Source organism: Ovis aries, chromosome 8 (genome assembly GCF_016772045.2).
Source record: "Ovis aries strain OAR_USU_Benz2616 breed Rambouillet chromosome 8, ARS-UI_Ramb_v3.0, whole genome shotgun sequence".
In the NCBI taxonomy this organism is placed as follows: Eukaryota; Metazoa; Chordata; class Mammalia; order Artiodactyla; family Bovidae; genus Ovis; species Ovis aries.
In genome coordinates, this window is record NC_056061.1 from 21,885,712 (window position 1) to 21,907,173 (window position 21,462).

The 21,462-nt window shown below is 40.3% G+C and overlaps 1 protein-coding gene across 2 annotated transcripts in view; it reads left to right on the top strand.

Moving 5' to 3' along the window:
- The window catches only part of FRK (fyn related Src family tyrosine kinase), a 103,490-nt gene that overhangs the window by 53,475 nt on the left and 28,553 nt on the right, over window positions 1-21,462 (top strand). For both annotated transcript variants that reach the window (XR_006060592.2, XM_004011186.6), the window contains exon 2: window positions 5,867-5,988. Coding sequence is in view for 1 of the 2 variants with exons in the window: in XM_004011186.6 (XP_004011235.3) it covers window positions 5,867-5,988 (122 nt within the window). In the remaining variant the exon portion in view is untranslated. The remainder of the gene's footprint in view (window positions 1-5,866; window positions 5,989-21,462) is intronic.

The following is a 21,462-nucleotide window of genomic DNA, read 5'->3' on the forward strand; positions in this document are numbered from 1 at the left end:
TGGCCAAAGTACTGGAGTTTCAGCTTTAGCATCATTCCTCCCAAAGAAATTGGGATGGTCATAAAGTTTGTTTGGGTTTTTCCACAAGATGTTATGGGAAGACCTGAACAAACTTTTATGCCAACTTAATAGTTTCATGTATTTCATTGTTATTATCAATTTTTTACTGGTGTGATTTGCCTTGTAAAGTGATTGTCCAAGAATCCAGAATGGGTGAGACAGAAGTTGCTCTCTGCAAATGTAGTAAAATGACCGTATCTTTAACCATTTGATTTACAGAACTGTTTGCTTTTATGTATATTGGGCAGAGAAAACACATCATTTTATAAACTTGATTATCCAAATTACAAATGTAATGTTTACATGTTAAACTTACATAATGGAGTGTTTATTCTTTAGAAAAATGAGATATAGAAGATATAGTTGTACTTCTAATAATTTAATCTGCAAGATAAATTATAATTCTTATAGAGGTTTACATATTTACATTTGGACCAAACATTTTAATGTTGCTGGATAATTAATGCACTAGAAATCAGGAAAATGTATGGGATTGATCAGTATATTTGATGCATGTTGCTTCTTTGCTTGAAATATTTGTCTGAAGAAATTTTGCCATTGCTGGAAATGGAGTCTAAAAAGAAATTGCCTGAATACTTTAACTATTAGTTCAGTTCAGTTCAGTCACTCAATTGTGTCGGACTCTTTGCGACCCTATGGACTGTAGCACACCAGGCTTCCCTGTCCCTCACCAACTCCCAGAGCTTGCTCAAATTCATGTCCATCGAGTCAGTGATGCCATCCAGCCAACTCATTCTGTGTTGTCCCCTTCTCCTCCTACCTTCAGTCTTTCCCAGCATCAGGGTCTTTTCCAATGAGTCAGTTCTTCGCATCAAGTGGCCAAAGTATTGGAGCTTCAGCTTCAGCATTAGTCCTTCCAATGAATATTCAGCACTGATTTCCTTTATGATTGACTGGTTGGATCTCCTTGCAGTCCAAGGGACTCTCAAGAGTCTTCAACACCACAGTTCAAAAGCATCACTTCTTCGGTGCTCAGCTTTCTTTATGGTCCAACTCTCATATCCATACATGACCAGTGGAAAAACTGTAGCCTTGACTAGAAGGACCTTTGTTGACAAAATAACGTCTCTGCTTTTTAATATGCTGTCTAGCTTGGTTGTAACTTTCCTTCCAAGGAGTAAACGTCTTTTAATTTCATGGCTGCAGTCACCATCTGCAGTGACTTTGAAAGTGAAAGTGAAACCATGGACTGTAGCCTAACAGGCTCCTCCCTCCATGGGATTCTCTAGTCAAGAGTACTGGAGTGGGTTGCCATTTCCTTCTCCAGGGGATCTTCCTTGACCCAGGGATAGAACCCAGGTCTCCCACATTCCAGGCACACGCTTTAACCTCTGAGGCAACAGGGAGCCCCCCAAAATAAAGTCTGTCACTGTTTCCACTATTTCCTAATCTATTTGCCATGAAGTGATGGGACCGGATGCCACGATCTTAGTTTTCTGAATGTTGAGCTTTAAGCGAACCTTTTCACTCTCCTCTTTCACTTTCACCCAAGAGGTTCTTTAGTTCTTCTTCACTTTCTGCCATAAGGGTGGTGTCATCTGCATATCTGAGGACATTGATCTTTCTCCCGGCAATCTTGATTCCAGCTTGTACTTCCTCCAGCCCAGCATTTCTCATGATGTACTCTGCATATAAGTTAAATAAGCAGAGTGACAATATACAGCCTTGATGTACTCGTTTTCCTATTTGGAACCAGTCTGTTGTTCCATGTCCAGTTCTAACTGTTGCTTCCTGACCTACAGATAGGTTTCTCAAGAGGCAGGTCAGGTGGTCTGGTATTCCCATCTCTTTCAGAATTTTCAACATTAGCTGTCACTCAATGGCATTTATCCATAAAAATCTACGTGTTTTTTAAAATGTGTTTGCTTAAACTTTGAATAAATGGCATTATAATGTTATGGATCATTCTTGAACTTCCTTTTGTCCCTCAACAATATATTTGCTTTAACTCCCATATAGTAATCCATTTTATATGCATAATTAAGTTTATGTATCAATTGCCCTGAAGTGGACATTTAGGTTGTTTCCAATTTTCAACGTGAGAATTCTTTAGTAAATGTTCTTGTAGTATATTTCCTTGAGCATATAGAGTATACAATCTAGAAAGGAAATTAAGTAGTATACAAATATTCAGTTTTACCAGGTATTGCCAAATGCTCTCTGAATGAATTGTACCAATTACCTTCCACTAGTATTAGTACTGTATAAAGGTTCTTGTTTCACATTTCCCCCAATGTCTGAATGTGAAAGTTTTAAATTTTGTCCAGCCTGAAAAGTGAAATCACTTCTCATTTTTATATTTAAATATTCTTAATATTCATAATTACTGGCAATAGATAAAAGCTGTACTTCTTTCCTTTTTTTTTTTTTTTACTGATTATTAGGTTTTTCTTTTCTGTCATCTATCAGGTATACACTATGTCAATTTTTGTCATAGTATATACTGTGTCTTATTTATTGTTTTAGTAAATATAGATCTCTATATAATCTGAACAGCAATCTTATTCTTGGTTATATGCTGTGCAAGTAACTTTTCTAGGTCTGTGGCTTATTTTTAAATTTTATTTCATGGCAATCTTGGTGTTGTTAGTTTTTAATAGTGATGCAATAATTGTCATCAATCTTTCTTTCCCCTTAAGGCTTATATGTCTTATGTCTCTTTTTGTATTGTTGAGGAAAACTTCCCTACTCCAATATCCTCAGAATGTTTTAAAGTTTGCCTTGTATATTAAGTCTTTAATCTATGTAAAATTATTGTGTATGCTGTAAGTAGTATCAATTAATATTTTCATATGGATTATGAATGGTACCAGTATCATTTATTAACTAATCTATACTTTCATCTGGAGAAGGCAGTGGCATCCCACTCCAGTACTCTTGCCTGGCAAATCCCATGGATGGAGGAGCCTGGTATGCTGCAGTTTATGAGGTCACTAAGAGTCGGACACGACTGAGCGACTTCACTTTCACTTTTCACTTTCATGCATTGGAGAAGGAAATGGCAACCCACTCCAGTGTTCCTGCCTGGAGAATCCCAGGGACGGGGGAGCCTGGTGGGCTGCCGTCTATGGGGTTGCACAGAGTCGGACACGACTGAAGCGACTTAGCAGCAGCATAGTTTCATCACTAATTTGTATGTTTGGTTCTGTTTGAGTTTTTAATTATGTTCCATTATTCTATTTACTTATTTATGCAGTGATGGAAAAAATAAATTTCTATTTTTCTGTGAATTTATTCCATCGCCACCTTGGAACATTTCCAATCAGTTCAGTTCAGTCACTCAGTCGTGTCTGACTCTTTGAGACCCCGTGGACTGCCGCATGCCAGGCCTCATTGTCCATCACCAACTCCCGGAGCGTGTTCAAACTCATGTCCATTGAGTTGGTGATGCCATCAGACCATCTCATCCTCTGTCGTCCCCTTCTCCTCTTGTCTTCAATCTTTCCCAGCATCGGGGTCTTTTCAAAGGAGTCAGTTCTTCGCACCAGGTGGCTAAAGTATTGGGGTTTCAGCATCAGTCCTTCCAATGATATTCAGTCCAACTCTCACATCCATACATGACCACTGGAAAAACCATAGCCTTGACTGGATGGACCTTTGTTGGCAAAGTAATGTTTCTGCTTTTTAATATGCTGTCTTGGTTGGAACATTTCCAAGCCTTTTATAATTTCAGTTGGGCAAACAATAGTCTATGGATATTAATTTGGTTCCTGTTATTGAATCAGTGTGGTAGTCATTAGTGTAGTCCACCCAGTGTTTCCAAGTTTTCTGCCTTCGAGGAAATAGTAGGATTGCATTTTCTCTTTGCATTTAGGCATGAATATACAACTTATTTGTCCAGAGGCTCATTCTTGAGCAGAAGCTCTAAATAGAAGCTCCAGAAGCCAGCCTGTGATTTGCCACAGTTTCCAAGCCTGCCCTCCTGGCCAGTCATGGAAGCATGGAGATGGAAATTCTTTGGTAGACAGAGAGATGGATGTAGCACAGATGAGCCCAGTGGATGTGCAGCTGAGCACAAAATAATCTCTGGTGTCTCTAAACCACTGAGACTTTTGGAGTTGTTCATTGCTCTAACATAATCTGGCATTTCCTGGCTGATACAGTTAATATTATATAATTTGAAGTTTGATAAATAGGAAAATGGTAAACAAACATCTTACTTTTGTCAGGAGGTAATTATATTTTAATGTCCTTTTTTCTCAACTTCTTCCACTTCTTCTTTCAATTATATCACCTTAGTGCGCTCATACTCCCTGATACCTGTGATCTCTTCAAACAACTGAAGCCAATTTTGAGGGCCCCTCCCAGCCTGCAGTTCCTCACTCAGCCTGTATCTTTTCCCTCAAGCCTACATTTCCTTTACAGGGCTTATATTTTAAAAGATGATAACCTGGAAAGATAAATGTTTTACCTAAAATCTTTAATGATAAAGATCAAAATTATGACCCCATAGTGAAAGTTTATTCATGAAAATCTGGCTATCTCAGTTCCTCTTTATCATATTGGTGCCTACTGACTTGACATAGTCAGTTTCAAGCTGGCTCTGATATTAATATCCTTAATTCTTTGTTGGAGTTGATCACATTCACATTTACTGACTCTTGTAGTTCTAGAATGTCATGGATAAGAGGGTAAAGATAAGAAGTGGAGGGGACACTGAAAAGATACTACCCAGGCAGAAGTATCTTTTCCATATAATCTTCCCATGGATGAAGGGGCTTCCCTCATATCTCAGTTGGTAAAGAATCCACCTGCAATGCAGCAGACCCTAGCTCAATTCCTGGGTGGGAAGATTGGCTGGAGAAGGGACAGGCTACCCAGTCCAGTATTCTTGGGCTTCCTTTGTGGCTTGGCTGGTAAAGAATCCAGCCGCAATGTGGGAGACCTGGGTTCAATCCCTGGGTTGGGACGATCCGCTGGAGAAGGGAAAGGCTACCCACACCAGTATTCTGGCCTGGAGGACTCCATGGAGTGTATAATCCATGGGTTGCAAACGGTCAGACACGACTGAGTGACCTTCACTCACTCACTCCATGGATGAAAACTTCCTTCTAAACATGCAAAATCATTTTACATTACTGGAGGAGTTGACAGCGATGGACATGGAGAAAGGTGGAAATTAAAGCTCAGAGAGGGACTTTCCTGGTGGTCCAGTGGTTAAGAATCTTGCCTTGCAATCAGGGGACATGGGTTTGATCCCTGGTTGGGGAACTAAAATCCTGTATCTCATATGCTATGGACAGCTAAGCCTGTGTGCTGCAAAAAGGAATAATAAAGAGAAGCAGCAGTAGAAGAAAAGCTCAGAAAACTACATTTTTGACTGTTCTCAGTTTGATGCGAAGTATATGAATCCCTGGATTGAAATGTTTGCCTCCTAACAGGTGTTAGGAGAGTTAGTGGACAGTCTGATGGTGATGATGAGCAATTTTGGATCATGGAGCATGGCAGACTTAACTATGTGGTGGTAAGCCCACCTTGGAAGCTTTACATTTGACAGAGAGTGAATACAGTATTTCTCAGACAGAATGCATGTGTGAGAAGGGTTGTCATAGCAGACATCACCCAAATTCCTATTTTTTAATGTATTAAAGACTCCTGATGAGGATTGAAGACATCCAGAAAAATCATGTCAAGTATCGAAAGCTACCATTTATACCTGTTATAGTTTCACTGAAGAGTATCAAGCCTCTGTGATATTGAAATACTTTCTTGACAAACTTCTCCCTCCTTAAAAAAGATGAATGTTGATTGGTTAATTAAAGTTCATCTCTCTCTCTCTTTTTAGATGGTTCTTTGGAGCAATCAAGAGAACAGAGGCTGAAAAACAACTATTATATTCAGAAAATCAGACGGGAGCTTTTCTAATCAGAGAAAGTGAAAGTCAGAAAGGCGATTTTGCCCTTTCAGGTATGGGAATTGTTCTGTGTGAAATAAGTATGGATATGGATAAGTCTGTAGTCATGTCCTTCTGTGTGAACATGGACATGTTAATCTTAAGTTTGCCTTATTTATCTTCAGAATAGTACCAACAATAAATGTACTGAACCACTCGAGTAATATAAAAATTAGCAAAAAAAATTCTATTTATGATTAGAAGTATCTGTAAGTAGTTTCAAATACATACTCTCTAGGTATGAAATGACAGCTATATGGATCTGCCTATGTTTTCACACTTTTGCATTATCTACTAGCCTATCCTTCCAGAGAAATGATAAGCAAGAAGCAGAGTCTAAACTTGTCAGAATTGATCTTGCCATAATACATTTTTTTTTTACATTTCATTTGTATTTGCCTGATAAATAGAAAATGAATTGAAATCCTGAATGCCAATGCACTTAATTAACCCATAACATGTAACATTTGGTCAAATGTAGTTTTCTGGCTAAGAGTCAAGTATGTATTTACTTTATAATATCTTAGAAGACAAGAAGCGCAGGGGACCTCAGAGTTATCTTTAAGCATTACAGGTGCTTATATATTAGGTAGTCATCAGTCAAAAGCTAGATTAAATGTTTTAGATCCTGGCATTGAAAATATAGAAGAAGAATATTTCCATGAGGAAAACACAGGAAAAGTAGGATTACTTGAGTCATATCTTTAAATAATTCCCAGACTACAGTGACTGTTCTGAACACTTTCTAAGTAGAATATTATGGAACAAAACAGCTTTATAGGCTTAGAATAAAATTACAAGGATATTGGCTGTTATGTTCTGAGAATACTCTAGCGCTTGCCTATGGATTTAGGAAGCTTTGTAGGCTCTACTTGGAGACCAGCATATTATTATAGATTCCTTTCCAATGAAGTCAAGCCATTTAGAGTCTTGCAAACAAATTATCTGATTGCTGTGTATTCACTCGGGGGCAAGTAAAAGCAGACCTTTATGTTCTGCTGAAAGGGAAATTTTCTCATTAGCCAGAAGGAGGGTGATACAGGAGAAAAATGGGGAAAACTGGTCTTTGATATATCTACATTCAAACAAACAAATGAGTGAACAAGCCAATTGCTGACTTTGATTACCACTAACGATCTTCAGGTATATCAGTCATGAATTTATTTCTTAGTGCAATTGTCTCCTAATCAGTCTGAATTGATGGCCTTCAATTTTGCTGACGGTTGTGCCACTAAAGGAAGGCAAATAATATCCCTTTTCTATCTCTGTCTTTCCCACATGAGTGTTCCTTCGAAGTATTGTCTTTCTTCCTCTGGCAGCAATGGTTTGTAGCCGTCAGAGCAGAGCTTCGCGAAGAAGCGTGATTTATTGGTGCTGGGGCAGGCGCTGAGAAGCAGCAGCCCAAGGCTGGGGTGGGTGCTAATCGGCTCGTTGTGATCCTTGCACGGCTGTCAGCTCTTGTGAGGTCTGCGTTGATCCGAGGAGAGAGTTAGGGCCGTGACACCTCTCATAATGGCATGACACTAATTAGCTGTGAATTAGAGCGGTGCTTTTGGATATTACATATTATATGTGGTAGCCAGAGAATCTGTCTTCATTAGATGCATGACAGGTAGTTTTAGTGGCCTTTACTGTTATTTGTCATTGGTAGAGAGTTGTTTTTCTGATGAAAAATGTAAAATTCTGACTGCATGTCAACTGGTTCGGCTATTTCTTGACTTCAATCAATTACTCTAAAGGAAATGATTATTGTTATTGCCATTAATATTAATTTGATGTTTGGTGTCCCATAAGCATTTATATTATTGTTTAAGGCACACTTTCAGAAAAATACACCTTGAGTTTTTCAGAGAAAACACTGCATTGCACATAGTGATTTTACTTTAGGTTAACTCTGCATGGGAAAATCTCTAGAGGAGGAGAGGGAGTTCAGATTCATCCTCAGTGAAACCCTTTCAAGAGCAGATGATACTAGACTGAAGACAGTCGAAAAATGACCACCCTGAGGACATGAGACAAAGGGTTCATCACCAATATTCAGGTTGATGCATCTAATAGCTGATATCATTTTTTATCCCATCTATTTCTGGAACAGACATTCGAGTGCCTACTCTGTGCCAGGCCTTTGTTAAATCGAGGGCATCAAGGAGAGCAAGGCACTGTCTCAGGAGGGTTATAACACGGCTGTCTTGTTGTGAGATGAGAGGGCCACACGCAGGAGATGGCATTAGGCAGGGTTCCCAGAGGAGGCCGCCTTTGCGTTCAGTTTGCATCACAAGGTAGCAGGGTGACAGGGATTCTTTCTGGCCAGGCCAACGCACAGAGTTGTGATATGCCTGGTGTTATGTGGAATGGAGGGTGGGAAGGGGGAAGGATAGAACAGGGGTGTGTGTGTGTGTGTGCGTGTGTGCGTGCGCGTGTGTGTGAAGCAGTGATGGAGGAGAGCAGGAATGGCCAAAAATGAGCCTGAAAAGTTGGAGCTGAACTGTTCAGGGCCTTGTGCGCCAGCATGAGAAGTATGGATCTTTTTCTCTAGCTTCAACTATGGAAGGAGGTGTTGGGTAGAAAACGCCTTGGGCTAAATGTCGGTGGCAGTGTGGAAAGCAGAACAGGCGAATGATTTGTAGGTGATGGTCTGGGGAGAAGGGCTTCCCTGGTGGCTCAGATGGTAAAGAGTCTGCCTGCAGTGCGGGAGACTGGGGTTTGATCCCTGGGTAGGGAAGATCCCCTGGAGAAGGAAATGGCACCCCACTCCAGTATTCATGCCTGGAAAATCCCATGGACAGAGGAGCCTGGTAGGTTATACAGCTCATGCAGTAGCAAAAGTCGGACATGACTGAGCAACTTCACTCACCCTGGAGAGAAATGACAGGTAAACACGGAAGCATCATCACTGCTGTCTGAAATCACAGGTGTGAGACAGCAGAGTCAAGTCAGCATCCCATGGAGTGGGGCCTGGGAATCTACAATTAGCCAGCTGCACTGCTGCTTTGCTTGTCCCCAGAAGCCGCACAGCCTCTCTGTTACTCTCCTCTTTTTATGGGGCAGGTGCAGGAGTGGCCTTAGGGCTCTCGAGAGCAGCCGGAGTTTGCGGTGGTTGTTCAGTCGCTAGGCCATGTCTGACTCTTTGTGACCCCATGGATTGCAGCACACCAGGCTTCCTTGTCCTTCCCTCCCAGAGTTTGCTCAGACTCATGTCCATTGCATCGGTGATGCCATCCAACCATCTCATCCTCTGTCTCCCCCTTCTTCTCCTGCCCTCAGTCTTTCCCAGCATCAGGGTTTCTTCCAATAAGTCTGTTCTTTGCATGTGGCCAAAGTATTGGAGTGTCAGCTTCAGAATAAGTCCTTCCAAAGAAAATTCAGGGTTGATTTCCTTTAGGATTGACTGGATTGATCTCCTTGCTGTCCAAAGGACTCTCAAGAGTCTTCTCCAGCACCACAGTTTGAAAGCATCAATTCTTCAGTGCTCAGCCTTCTTTATGGTCCAACTCTCACATCCATACATGACTACAGGAAAAACTACAGCTCTGACTATATGGACGTTTGTTGGCAAAGTGATATTTCTGGTCTTTAACATGCTTTCTAGGTTTTTCACAGATTTTCTTCCAAGGAGCAAATGTCTTAATTTCATGGTTGCAGTCACCATCCACAGTGATTTTGGAGCCCAAGAAAATAAAATCTATCACTGTTTCCACGTTTTCCCTGTCAATTTGCTATGAAGTGATGGGACTGGGTGCCATGATCTTAGTTTTTTAAATGTTGAGTTTTAAGCCAGCCTTTCCACTCATCTTCTCCTGTGAGCACACCAAAACTGCAACTAGCTGCAACATCCATCAACAGGAGGATGTTGGAACCCACCAAAATAGATACTCCATGTCCAAGGACATAGGAGAAGCAGCAGTGAGATGGTAGGAGGGCACAATCACATTAAAATCACCCGCCAGGTGGGCAACCAACAAACGGGAAGAACAATAATACCAAAGAATTTCTCACACTGTTGCAAATGTTCTAGGCCCCACATCAGACTTCCCAGCCTGAGGATCTGGCAAAGGGACTGGGAGTCCCCAGGGAATCTGACTTTGAAGGACAGTGGGATTTGATTGCAGAACTTCCACAGGACTTGGGGAAACAGAGACTTGTGGAGGGCACAGACGAAACCTTGTGTGCACCAGGAGCCAGGGGAAGGGAGGCTGACCTCCCTTCCTGAGCCAGACCTGCCTGCGAGTGCTTGAGGGTCTCCTGCGGAGGTGTGGGTCGGTGGTGGTCTGCTGTGCGGACAGGGGCACAGGCAGCAGCAGCAGACCTGGGAGGCTTGTGTTGGCATAAGTCCTCTTTAGCTCTGCCATAGAGCCCGTGGACTCCTGGACTGGTTTGCCTTTCCAGGAATGGGTCGCCTCAAGCCAAACAACTAACAGGGAGGGAGCCCAGGCACCCCCATCAGCAAACTGGATTAAAGGTTTACTGAGCATGACCCTGCCCACTAGAGCAAGACCATTTTCCCCACAGCCAGTCCCTCTCATCAGGAATCTTGCACAGCCTCCTAGCTTAATTTTAGATATCAGCTATTTGCAGGGTGGTTTGGAAAGCCCAGCTCCTCTGGGCTTTGGCACTGTGGGAAATTGTAGCTCCTCTTTTGTGGAAAAGGAAACCATAGGACCTGTCAGAAGTATAATAGAATTCAGGTGCAGCCCTTCTTACTGCTCAAAGGGGGAGGTGGGGGACAGGCCCAGTGGGCCCAGGATCATGCAGTTTAGAAGGAGCTCCTGGGGCTTTTTGCTAGAGAGTCCTGCTTGTCTCTATCAGTGATGGCTTGAGTCAGGGCAGAGGTTTAGCAAATAGAGGATAGGACATGGAGGTGAAAAATTTTAAAGATTAAGCTGACAGGAATTGGTGGCTGATGAGAAATGAGGTAAAATAAGGGAGAATGCATAATCTAGGGTAACTGTGATTGGGGGAAACTAGTCACCTGAGCCATGATGAAGTCCATGAGAAGACATACCTGGAGAGAGGAGAGGGAACCAAAGGAAATTAGTTCGGAGGTGTTTGAAGCAATTGCAGGAGGGCATATCTATTTTTTAACTTGAGTCTGCTGAACTGAGAACTCACTGTGATACATCTCCATTACAATGAACACGTAGGTCCCACGGAATGTGCAGCACTTTTATAATAGTACTTTGTGATTGCTTTGAAGCCTGCTATCTACTCTTGAGAATATAAGGTAGGTCTCTGCAGCCACATAATTTAATTTTTAAAATAAATATGCTAGAATTTTTAGAACTGATGTATCACACAAATAGCAGAACTGCCTTTATAGAAAGGATATCACACATTATGTGAAAGGCCATAGCTGGGGCAATTTAATATGTTAATATGTTCATTAAGGGCAGCTTCAATACTTGGAAGTGGCCAGAACCACTGGAAGAAATTTCTGAATCATATGTTAAATTTCTGATTAACCTGAGTCATACCATAGGCTTCCCTGGTGGCTCAGAGGTTAAAGCATCTGCCTCGAATGCGGGAGACCTGTGTTCGATCCCTGTGTGGGGAAGATCCTCTGGAGAAGGAAATGGCAATCCACTCCAGTATTCTTGCCTGGAGAATCCCATGGACGGAGAAGCCTAGTAGGTTACAGTCCATGGGGTCGCAAAGAGTCGGACACGACTGAGCGACTTCACCTTACCTTGGTGATACCATGGACTTATAATATGGTAAATATTTCTGCATGCCTTATAAATTCATTCTGAAGGCAATTAAAAAAATAATGCGAACAACAGCAGCTTCATTAGGGAAGGAGTGTACCCTTTCATGTTGACCTTGTGTGTACCCTTCTCATTGAACTTACATATTCAAAGATTCATTTAAATTTATGAATTACTCTTTCAGCGTAGGTAAAAATGTGCTTTTCAAACTAGGTTATACACTCCTTGAGCCGAAGCGACATACTTTTATTGCTTCTGTTTCATGCTTCTTCTCTATCTCCACAGTTTCTAGAACAGTTTGTAAAGATGGTAGATGCTCCAACGCTCACGTATTTACCCTGTCATCTACCAGCAGCAAAGATAAGCAAGGCCATTGACACTTTCTTAAACCTCAGAGGTCTGGACTGTGTAAGATCACAAATAATCCTATGTAGCGACTTAGCAGCAGCAGCAGCAGCAGCAGCAGCAGCTGTGTTTCAGACTTCTTTTAGAAAAAAGCATCTTACCTTAACAAATTAGTTGTTTCCAGGTAATAAGACTTGTAGGGGAGACAGAATTGGAGAAGGATGTCATTGGCATTGTGGCCCTGTATCTCTCTTCCTGGCCCAGAATTCATGCCCAAACTCACTTTTCACTAACCGCTGAGATACCACTATTGCTCCCAAACTTTCTAAGACCTGCTGACTCATTCTAATCTGATGCTGACCAATGGTAAAAGGCTGTGTGTTTCATTTTCAGTCCCCCCAGCCTCCATTTAGTATTCATTTAAAATTAATGTGGACATAGTGGCCACAAGAGAATGTCAGGAATTCTATTACTATTAGCCATGGATATAAATACAATCGTATATCCCAAGGAGGGACAAGTAATAATTGGTTGGAAAAAAAGTGCTCCTTCAATTTATTATGCAATGAAATGTCTATGGATTCTAGGAGCATTTTGCTATTGGTTAGAGATGTTTTGCTTTTTAAAAAGTGCACACGGTGCAGAAAGAAAATTCTATGTTAACAATTCCAGTATCTCACATAAAATGTATTAAATTTTAAACATGTTGGTGCCATCTTAGAAAATGCCTTTTAATTAAAATCATAATTTAGTTATGTTCAACTTAATTGCAAATATCATTGCCCATAATAGCAAGTGGTGTTTTTTGGTAAGTAATCATATTATGCCTGCCTTTTCTTAACGTTACTACTGATGAATTATATTTCAGATGTTTTACTCTATACAGTTAAATTAACATTTTATTATGTAGTACATATATCTGTGTTTATGTCTGTACACACACATACACACACACACACACACACACAGATACACAGGCAAAACCCATTTCTTTCTAGGCACCCAAATTCAATATGGACTATATTTTTGGATAGTAAGACACTGCCAGACCTGAGGTGTCAAACCAGTTCTTTTTGGATCTTGGGCTTTGATAATATATGAACTTGATGCTCTCAAACTGGGGAAAAGGGGGAAGGATTAGGAGAAGAGTTGAGCAGGGGAATACAAAAGGAGGCATAGATAAGGAAGAACATTTGAGGCATGGTGCTGAGTTTTTGATTGAACAGGAAACTAAGATATCTTGACTTTGGAAATGAAAGTCAGAGACTCACAGGCCTTCCAGTTCCTCCTCCTTACCACCAGCCTTGAGAAAGTTACTTTAGTTTATATCTCAGGGAAATAATAACTAAATAAATGTTTATATTTCAAAGTTACCTGATTCTTCAATAAAGTGTCCAAGGAATTTCTTTTTGTTACACTAAGTGGAGAAAACGTGTTATTGAAAAAAAAGAAAAAAACAACAAAACTGTAACATTAAGCCTAAAGAGAACATTTCTCACGGTGTTCACACAAACATGGATGTTGTCTACAATGCTGAATGCTGTATGTCTACCGTTATTTTAAAACCAAAACACCACGCCAGCTTGTACTTTCTGGTCCCCCCTCTTCTCAACTGCAGCCAAGGAGGGCTTTCAATCAAGCATGTGCTCCCTCTAGTGGCATGTCAAGAAATAGCATGCCGTTACGGAAACAATAGAGGAGGTTTTTTTAGTTTAGATTTTCTGTTTCCACGACTCATTAATTTATAAAAAGGGGAAGAAGATCTGGTTTTTAGTTGAAAAGAAGTTTCTAATTTTAAAATATCTCTATCACCTTGTGCTATAAATAAAACCACATCCAACTTGCAATAATTTTTTTAATTTCAAAAAATTGACCAAGCTTTGTATTTTCTTAATGATTCGTTATCTATTTTCCGTGTCCTGATAGTTACATAAGATGTGTTCATGATATACAGAGTAAATGAAATAGACACAATCCAATTTAATAAATGAGTAGCTCTAATTTTTAAACGTATTTCAAATGATACATGTATATTAGCTACTTTATAACTATTTGTCAGCACTGCATCAATCATGAAATCATTTCTAATGCATCTTAGAAACAAGCTTTGCGTCAGGTTATTAGATGCTTTGGCATGGGAACTACAAATTAAGAAAGTATTCTGTTGTCTTAAAAGCCTAGCCATGGCAGAGACTAAATTTATTTTCCTATTTGTTTCAGTGGGTCAGGGACCTTCCTTAAATCATCTTTATCCTTTTCACCCACAGAAACTTTAAAAAATCTTTTGCCAGAAGTAAAATATGGAGAAAAAAACATGAAAGAAGCAAAAGTTATATTTCTATTTTATAATTTTAGTAAGCATCACTTTCTTTATATCTTTTACGTGTATAATCCTGAACAAAATGATGATCCAAGCCTTAAAGAACTTGTGATTTATTCATTCATTCATCAAATACTTATTTAATGCCTACCATGTGCAGTTGGTATTCAGAAGGCTGGACTACAATGGTAAACAAGACGGTCCCTGCCCTCATGAAGTGTTCCTTCTAGTCGGCAGTGGAGGGGAAATGCCAACTAATTAGAAAAGACGCACTTTTATAGGAAAGGTATCTACTTATTTGTTATGTTAACTCTGGTTTTTGCAAGACTAAGCAAATAGTTGAAATCAGGGAAGACATTTTGATTTTCGATACTGAATAATGATGGGTTGGAGTAGAAATGAGGATTGCTTTCTTATGCTGGAATTTGAGAGAAATCGGGAAGCAGAATTTTATTCTGAGGTTGTCTAGGTTGGGACAGTGAGGTCATCAGAGTGACAGCTGGATTCTCCCGTCAACAGTGATAAACTCAGCAGCCTGGCTACAGGGGTTTGGCTTTTTTCTCTTAGTAGCAATGTGGCTTTGGGCAAACCACTTAGCCTCTTTGTGCTTCAGGTTCCTCCTTAGCAAGCAAGCAAGAGAGAGTTAGTTGCTTAGTCGTGTCCAGCTCTTTACGACGCCATGGACTGTAACCTGCCAGGCTCCTCTGTCCAAGGGATTCTCCAGGCAAGAATCCTGGAATGGGTTGCCATTTCCTTCTCTGGGGGATCTTTCCAACCCAGGGATCAAACCAGGGTCTCCGGCCTTGCAGGCAGACTCTTTACTGTGTGAGCCACCAGGGAAGCCCTCTTTAGTAAAATGGAGATTAAAGATAGTACCTACCTCCTGGTGGTGTTATTTGAATTAGATGAGTTAGACGAGTTAAGGCATGAAAAGTGCTTAGAACACTGCCTGGCACTAAGTTGGAATGTAAATACTTGTTATTGCCATTAAAATTCAAACCTAAGCCTTTGGAGAGCTTGTACCATGATCCTAGCTTAGTGTCATGGCTTAATGATGGGAATCTGAACCTATCAATATGATCATTGCTGACTGGGATGGCAGGAAGAAGATATTGGCTTTTGTTCTTTGCTCTTTGAAATTTGTGCTGTAACTTCAGCACTTTGCTGTGTTTATTTTGGTAATTTAGGTTGCAAAAAATGAGGGTTGGATACTTTAATGAAGCTGCTATTGGGTGGGAGGGTTGCCCAGTAGATGGGGTAGAATCCTAAGCGTCAAGCAATTTACTCCACATACAGCCCACCATCTTTCCCCGCAGGTACCTTTGTCATAACGAGTCTTCAGAATTTTCAGATTTTATTTAAATGTTTAAGTTTGTGTCCCAGTTTTCTCTTCTGGAAAGTAGCAGTCATATTTTTTCTCTACCTCATTCGAATGTTATGATGACTATATTTATTTCCTTGTTAGAATGCTAGACATTAGAGAATCTGAACTGGAAAGGACTTTTAAGACACTTATTTTGTAATTGATGGAATTGGAGACAAGACAGAGTAAGTTGCTCATCAAAGGTAACCTAACTAGATCTGAGCATAACTAGTTCCGAAACTGGATCTTTGGGCAGCTTTGAAATCTTGTTCAGAAGTCACATTGCTTTCTTTAAAATGTCCTGTATCAATCAGATTTTGGTCCTGGATCTCAGTGATTTACTCATGTGACATGTTGCTTGGTCACGCTCGGTTAGATTCTGTCCCAGATAGAAAGCCTAGGTTTATTTCCATATAGCTTTCATTCTGGGACTTAGGTCAAAGGAGTAGCCACTGTCCCAGGTATGGCACTCTCCTGGTGGAGAGCAGAAGATTGAAGGGGCAAGGTGGGAGGAGACCTACCCTTCAGAGTCTTTACAGCTTTTGCTGGGATGTGCCATATGTTGTTTGCCCCCACTCCATAGCAAGTCACGCACCCACATCCTAAGTCAAAGGGATGGGGAAGGATGCTGCACCTATTAGAAGCCAAGAAAGAATGATTGATTCACTGGCCTCATGTCTCACGTAATTGTGGTCTGTGTGCATGCTCAGTCGCTTAGTCATATCCAACTCGTTGCGACTCTATGGACTATAGCCCACCAGGCTCCTCTGTCCCTGGAATTTTCCAGGCAAGAATACTGAAGTGGGTTGCCATTTCCTTCTCCAGGGGATCATCCTGACCCAGGGATTGAACCCATGTCTCTTACATCTCCTGCACTGGCAGGCTAGTTCTTTACCACTGGCGCTTCCAATTAAATGCTATCAAAGGGCTCAAAAGCCAGTAGGAGAGGTCCAGTGTAAATACACAGGAGCAACACTGTGGAATGAGTTCAATAGCAGAGGTCTACTAACAGTGGGATATGAAGGAGCAAGTGAGTCACTCTGCTTGCTCAGGTCTGGAGGCTTAACCGAGGAGGAGAGCCTGAGCTGGACCTTGAAAAATGAACTTGTCTCTAATATGTAAATAGAACAATATTCTAGTTGGAGTAAATAGTTCGTGCAAATGCACAGAAACAGGAAACATCATGGTGTCTTCCAGAAACTACCAGTAAGTGTTTAAACCTTGAGGGTAGGGTGCAGAAGAGAATTCTGTTACGGTATATGACCATTAAGCAATGGGGCACACTTGAAGAGCTTTAAAAAGGAGAATCATAAATACAGATCTGGGTTTTAGAAGGTGACTCTGGTGACTGTGGAAGATGGCCAGAGATGTTGGAGACAGGGAAAGCAGCGGCCCAGAAGAGAGAAACTGAGGGGACATGCCATAGGGTGATGGTGATGGGGAGTACAAATAGATAGGATATAATGCTCAGTTGGAGATGAGAAATCAGGAAGGCAGAGGAGTCGGGGGGTGATCCTTGAATCTCTAGCTTTGCTGTCTGGGTTTCAGGATGGCAATGCTATTCGCTGAGAGAGAATATTCAAGTGGGGAGGAAACTGGGGAATAAGATCATGGGATTTAAAGTTGTGACTTGGTACATCTGAGGTGCCCGCAAGGGTCTGGAAGGTGCATTGGAGAGAGAGTGGGGAGTCATCGCACTTTTAGTCCAGTCAGCTGAAGCTGCGTGTCTGCAGCGTTACCAAGGATAGTTGTGAGAGCTGAGATGGTGGTCTAGGTCAGAACCAACATAGAAGGAGAAGATGTAGGCAGAGACGACTCAGAACTGGTAAGAATAAGACAAGTGAAATCACAGCATTAGATGGAAGAATGTTCATCCTATGTTTCCCTTAAAAGGTGTCAGTTGCAGAAATAGACCTCCTCTGTAGCATATCCTCATCTCAGGATTAAATAGTACCCATAAGCCTACTTGCTCCCAGAGCTGTGAGCAGTGACTTGTGAGAGTAGCCTAAAAATACTCGCTGTTTGGCAATAGAAGGAGACAGTTGGTGGAGGGATTAAGTGTGTGGTGTGGGATTCAGCATTTCGTTGCCTGGTTTCGACTCATAGGATGAATATTTACCTGCTTTGTATCCAGGGGAAATTTACCTAATCTCCTTTTACTTTGTTTTCTCCACTGTAAAACAATGAAGAAGTATCCACATCCCTTAGGGTTGGTATGAGAATTAAATAAAATACGGCATAAAAAGGCACTTGGCACAGTGCTTGCTTAAGGCGGGTGCTCAATAAAAATCCAGTTGGTTTTATGTTTGTGCATAAAGAGTACCACCTTTTGTACAGGAAGATGAAGGTGTTGACCTCCCTTGCATTGAAACATGTACTTTGAACTCTTTTTCTGGGGATAGTGATGAATCATGGTGAGTATCCGTGGTTGTTCACCTGATTCATACCTGAACTGGTAAGAGGCATTAGGAAGATGGTTGGCCAGCCTTCCAAAAGCAGCCTATGACCAGGAGATGGTTTGTCTTTATGTGACATGTTTAGTTGGACATGACCAGAGCTGTGTTTGCCACCAGCTATGACAAGTGAAGCCAAATCTAAACAGACTTGTGTACACTTCGCCTAATACTTGTCTGAAATAAACAGCAGGAACACATCTTGTATCAAGGGTCCTCATTGGGTATGGAGAATGAGAGCTCTCTGCTTTTGGAAATGCAAAGGAATAATGAGCAAATGACCAAAAGTTGTCTTGCATATGTGGAAACAATGAAAAATGGAAGGAGACAGTATTCTGCTATGAAAATCAATTAGTTAATACATGAGAAGGTCCTTTGTATTTTCCCAAGGAGGTAAACATTCATTTCAAAGTATTTCAGTTATCCTTCATTACATTTCTCCATGACTTTCATCATTCTGTTCGATATGTCTGCTACTTACTGAGATGGGGTGCAAGGAAGGAGAAGACGGATTCAGGGCTTGAGTTCTCCATCACAGAGAAGGCTTCCTGAGAGTTTGGGGTGAGTTTGGTAGGGAAGATAAAGGTGGTATTCTAAAAGTCCTCAAACATTCTCCTAAGAAATCAGTCAATTGTTTCTTGAAAAAAAGAGAAACAAAACAAGAAACAGGAAATAAATTGTTAAAGGTTTCTACTATTTCTACTGTCATTAACAGGACACCCTAGATGACTAGACTTGGATTCCAGCCCTGCAAACTACTAGCAGTTTATTTTGAAATTCGAGGTTGATCAGTAAAAGAGGAATTTAGACTCAGTCATACGTAAAATTTCTTGCCATTCACATATCATGTTTTCCTTTTTTTGATAGACTAGTAGAATTTGCAAAAACTGTCTAGACTAATATTGCTTTTTCCAAGAAATCCCTTATAATTTTAACTTTCTAAGTGGAGCATTAAACCTCTCAGAAACCCCAGAGAACCAGCCTGTTCCAGTGTGGAGCAATTCATTTAATTAGAAATTCTTTCTTATGTTTGGCAGATAATGCCATTTTATCTGATTACATATCATTTCATTTGATTATATATCATTTCATTTGTGAATGTGTTTACTCCTACAAAAGCTTTCAAGTTGGCTTACATTGCTGAAACAGAGCTAAACATCAAAAAATAAGCAAACATTTAAAAAAAAACTGTAAAATACAACTAAACATTAAAAAAGACAAATCAATGAAAAAGAACAGAGAAATAGATCTTGCTGAGCCTCTAATGGGAGATAATTATCACAATTTAGAAATCAGTTTAGCTTGGGGTTCTCTTGCAGTTAAGGCAGAAATGGAACCATATTGTGCTTCTCACTGGGTTATGTGAGAAGAGATGCATTATGATTTTAAGTGTCAAGTTCAAAGAGAAATGAGTTCATAGAGGTCTTTATATAAAGAATATCAAGCATCTTAGTAGCCAGTCTTGAATAATGTGTGTGGACATTGTCTCAGGTGGCTAATTATGCTGCCTCTCTATAAAGTGGGAAGCATTATGTGCATGCTTTTAAATTCACTATACTTTTATTACAGTTGGTTTGAAAAAACAGAGTGAGTAAAATATTCACAAATCTGCCAATCTAGCACAACTATTATCCTGTTGGCAAATTAAATCATCTTAGCCCTCATGCAATTACGGTTTTCACAAGGAACCTCAGCTGGGTTTCTTCAGCAGGAAAGGACCCCGGGACATAGCAGCGGCCAAATGTATCCTCATGTTTGCAATTTTACTCTTAATTTTTTACCCCACTTATTACACTGAACACATTATATATTTTTCTTGTTACTATATAATTTTTATGATTTATTTTTAATTCTCAATTTTAAGGTTTGCTGCAATTTACCAGTCATTTCATGCTATAAAATGTTGCATAAATATCCTTACACTTATTGCTTTCCCTGTTTTGGATAATGAACAGTGTTTAGTTTCCCATACAGTGCTTTCATTGAGTTTCAAGTTGGAAATTGGCTCACCTTAGTGGACAGTCTAATAACGAGCCCTTTGCAATATGTAGATGTATTTAGTCTTAAGCATGTTGACGGTGATATTGCTTATTACATTTTCTGTGTTTTTCTTTATGAGGACTCATGCGAGAAATTTCTCTCATTTCAGTACCAGAAATCATGTGTTTTTTTGAATACGAATTTATTAATATTTTCTTCAGGGAATCAGGTAACTGAATGGTTTTCCCTCACGGCTGTGAGCTGTCAAAAATGCAGAGAGCCAAATCTTTGGTGCATATCTAGCAAACATGAATGGAATGGAAATCTAAAGAATACCTTACACACAGTATACCAGCCTTGTTTCTGGAGTCGTCATCCTTTTGTTTCCTTTTTGTCCTATTTCCTTCATCCACTTCCCTTAAATTTTATTCTATTTTGATGATTTATGCAAGCTTTTGGAGCTTTCTGGAACAAAGCAGAGATATAACTAAATAAATACATGTAAATACTTGAATTATTTCCTTAGGGTAAGTTTTGAAAAGTAGTGGCTTTCATGTCACATTAAATCTTAACCCAGTGAAAAATTTTCTGTAGGAAACTGAGATAATATAATCCATGGATGTAAATTCCTGGTGATTTATTGCCGATGTAATACTAAGTGAGAAGTTAGAGTCCTGAGAGGAATAAAGAGTCAAATTGTTTCCCAGAGACTTTCTGTGCAATATCAGTTCAGTTCAATTCAGTTCAGTCGCCCAGTCATGTCTGACTCTGCGACCCCATGGACTGCAGCACGCCTGTCCATCGCCAACAGGCGATGTTGAGCTTACTCAAAGTTTGAGCTGACTCAAACGTTTACTTACAAGTTTGAACTTACTCAAACTCATGTCCATCGAGTCAGTGATGCCATCCAACCATCTCATCCTCTGTCATCCCCTTCTCCTCCCACCTTCAATCTTTCCTAGCATCGGGGTCTTTTCCAATGAGTCATTTCTTCGCATCCGGTGGCCTAAGTATTAGAGTTTCAGCCTCAGCATCATGTCTCTAGCTCTGTGCAATATCAGAGGCTGCGAATGCTCTTTTCATGTGAAACTGTGGTAGATGTTTTTAAATTAAATTATGACAAAACACTGATTGCTATAATTATGTATTAATTAAAGTGATGCTCATCTTCATATGATATCATAGGTATAAACAACAAAATTGATTATTTTGTTCTGAAAGTTTAAGAGCCAGCTTTGACGGGGGATTGGCCTGCCTTTGTAAGGAATTAGACCATGTAGGTCTTGAGGATAAGACCAGTGGTTTTCTCAAAAATATTCTAAGTA